Raw genomic sequence first — 3,497 nt, 5'->3', positions numbered from 1 at the left:
CTCAAGGCCCGGGGGCCAAATCCGGCCCGCGACTTCATTTTCTGTGGCCCCACAAGAGCTTGCAAAGAATATAATATATTTGTTATACGGTTACATGGCGATTTACAGAAGCACGTTGCGCATACATGGAGGACAATGCATCTCAAATGTGACTTTTTTTCTCAGATTAGAATTTTTTTTCTTCTAAATATGCCTTTTTTGACTTTTCTCAGAACTTTTTTTTCAAAATGTCACCTTTTTTTAAAATGTTGCTTTTCTTTTAAAATCCTTTGGTGACATTCTCACTGAAGAGACTTGCAATTATTTGCTCTAGACATCTGCTTTCAGTCGTAGTTAATTATGAAGTTATTACCCTATCCGATAATAATCCAATGCAGAGGCAATAATATAATATAATACATTATTTTATATATATTAAATATTTATATATGTATTTTTATATAGTCTTAAAGTTACAACCGGCCCTTTGAGTTCAACCATAATGCGAATGTGGCCCGTTATGAAATTGTGTTTGACCCCCCTGGTCTAGTGCAAACAAATCAAACCAAATAATGTACATTTGTGCAAGACTGTCCATGGCAGCGTAATCCAGCACCAGACACTTTTTAAACTGCTAGGACAGTCTAGCACTAATGTACATTCTCAAAGATATTGAAGTTACTGTTATTTTTATATCTATTGATTGTTGTGCTTTTATTCAGGTCTTAATGTGTGCATATGTATAAATGTGTCTGTTGATTGTGTATATATATATATTTGTTTTTGTATTCTGGATTGTGGGAAACTGTATTTCGATCTCTCTGTCTGTTCACACAAACTGAAAGGTTGACATTAAAGTTGGCTTTGACTTGACTTGACTATGTTCAGCCTGAAAAATATATTTATATTTTTAGGTAAACAGCAATAAATGTTGTTGTCTTGCTGGCTTCTAGATACCTAGAAAGAACTGAATCCTATAGGCTATAAGAAACACTGAAACAGAAGATAAAAAGTGTGAAATCATATTTTCAAAAATCATATTTTCACCTGGAACTAGTGCTGGTTGCAGGCCAAGGAAAACACCTGAATTCTCTACACTTTTACTACTTACACTTTTTTACTTTGCTAAATCCTTCAAATAATGGACTTCAGATTTTTTAAATTCAAAATCCTCGAGCCTCTCTGTGTACCTGGATGTCTTGGATGCGCTCTTTGATCTTGTCCGCTCCGAAGTGGTCGTTGGCCACCAGCTCCTCGCCCCCCCGGATGGTCTGCTGCAGGTGGGCCGCGCGCCCGCTCATCTCGTCCTCGAAGGCTTTGTGCTGACTCAGCAGACGCCGCGCTCCCGTCAGATCCTTCCCATAATCCTCGGAGGAGAGGATCTGCTCCTTCTCCCTGATCCATCCCTCCTGCAGGACGCACGCAGTCAGGACGCAGTTAGAGCAAATCACTTTTAAATCGACTATTCCGTCTAATCCACAAATCCATATATCCACAAGTAGCAATAAGCTGACTAAAGTTTGGTCGAGTCTTTACTCAAACAAACGGTATCAACACATTTTCAAAGGTCAAAAAACGATATTGCTCCGTGATTCTTTTCTCCTCCTCTTCCAATTACCAGCAGCTGCAGTCGGCTACAGTATGACGTACATTTTACGACAGCTGGTTTAAATAAATGATATAATAATACTAATATCAAAGGATTACAATGTTCAAATATATCTATATACTAGGGGTGGGAATGATTAATCGACTATTCGAATATGAGTTTTGAATATTTTTATTGTATTGTAATTATCATTTTATTTCTTTTGGGAGGGGTGCTGGAGAAGTTGATTGCATATTATCAAATGGATTAATTAAATGTATACGACAGCGCCATTTTAAATAAGAAAAATATCAAAGAAAACTTGGTTTGGTTTCTATATTTATTTGAAAATGTATTATTCAAACTTTTTATGTATTTTTTTTTTTGAAACTTTTTTATAAACAGCCAGACAGACAGCACAATAGCAGTTGGCAAACAAATTAGGATGACAAAAATGTGATTCGAGTCCAACAGGATAAAAAACAAAGACAAAACAAAAAATAAATGAAACAAAAAAAAAATGGACTGCGACAGGACAAAAATCAACAACAACAAAAAAAAAAATGTATTTTCTTTTTTAACCGTTTTTTGGGGGTCGAATATTCGAATATTAATGTGCTTTCAAATTCCCATCCCTACTATATACACGCATAATATATCAAATGATATATTTTAACATATGGATCCTACAACTATCAATACGTATATATTAAAAGTTACACTAACCTCTTCGGCCATCTCCCAGAAGAACTTCCAGAGGCGGCGCGACTCGTCGAGCCGGGCCCTCCGCTCCGACGCCAGCTGAGTCAGCTCCTGGTAGCAGAAGTCCATGTGAGCCACTCGGTCCCTGATGATCTGAGGGTCGCACGGCTTATAGCCTGAGGGGGGAGGAAGAGGAGGAGGAGGAGGAAGACGAGGAGGAGGAAGAGGTGGAGGACAAGGAGGAGAAAGAACAAAGGTAGAGGAGGGACACGAGGAAAAGGGGAAAGGAAAAGGGAACAAGGCGAGGAAGAAGAATGGGACAAACAGAGAGGGCGATAAAGAGGATTTGGAGAAAGAAAAATAAGTAGGAAGAGGAGAAGGAGGAGATTGAGGATTAGAATAACTTTAAAGTGAACGTATTTATATCTGAGCAAACAAGAACGGAGAGATTCATTAAGGAGAGAATAACATACTAAAATGTCTCTCTGAATTCAATTCAATGTGCTTTCTTGAATGTCAGGTGAACAATATTTCCAAAGCGTCAAAGACAATACAATTCAAGAGTGAAATGATAAGAAAAAAAACAATACAATTCATTCATTAAACAATTTACAACAATATATTATTACAAAACCGCAAGTATCAAATCTAAAAAGAAACAAAACAAAGATCTCTCTCTCTCGTCACAAAAAAGTAACAATTAAAGATGTTTGGAGTTTTATTTGAGTTCTTAATTTACATTTTTTGTCTAAGAGATGCTGACTTGAAACCGTTGTTACATAAAGTTACGGCATTTCCTGTTTCTGCCGGAGAGAGGGGAGGCCGTCCCAAAGCTTGCTGCCGTATTTACTCCCTCCATCTGACAGGAGGGAGCCTCGTGTGTCACTCACTACATCACGGAGGGGGAGTGTGTATGGTCTGTCTGTGTGTGTGTGTCTGTCTGTCTGTCTGTCTGTGTGTGTCTGTCTGTCTGTCTCACTCGCTCTCTGCGTGTCTCACTCTCTCACTCTCTCTCTCTCTGTGTCTCTCTCTCTCTCTCACCCTCCATGTCGTCGGCGAACTTCTGCGCGTTGCGGTTGACGGTCTTCACGCGGTCGGCCTGGATGGAGATGTCGGCCTCCACGAGAGCGTGTTTCTGCAGCAGGTCCTCCACCCCCAGGAGGTGCTTCCCGTAGTCCTGGGAGAGGAGCAGCATCTGCAGGGGGGGGGGGTCAACACAAGATACATT

General features: G+C 39.6%; 1 protein-coding gene across 1 annotated transcript; it reads right to left on the bottom strand.

The window, feature by feature from the left end:
- Positions 1–1,142: 1,142 nt before the first annotated feature.
- Positions 1,143–3,464, bottom strand: LOC104958306 (spectrin beta chain, non-erythrocytic 1-like). The gene is made up of 3 exons (XM_010786026.1): positions 3,311–3,464; positions 2,294–2,445; positions 1,143–1,388 (listed from the first exon to the last, which is right to left on the bottom strand). Exons 1-3 carry the CDS (start codon positions 3,462–3,464, stop codon positions 1,143–1,145), a joined length of 552 nt encoding a protein of 183 aa, XP_010784328.1.
- Between the last annotated feature and the right edge of the window lie 33 nt (positions 3,465–3,497).

This window comes from Notothenia coriiceps, unplaced genomic scaffold (assembly GCF_000735185.1).
Source record: "Notothenia coriiceps isolate Sejong01 unplaced genomic scaffold, NC01 NC01_scaffold00028648, whole genome shotgun sequence".
NCBI lineage: Eukaryota > Metazoa > Chordata > Actinopteri > Perciformes > Nototheniidae > Notothenia > Notothenia coriiceps.
The sequence above is the reverse complement of the archived record's forward strand: the minus strand, read 5'-3'. Positions and strand labels throughout refer to the sequence as shown.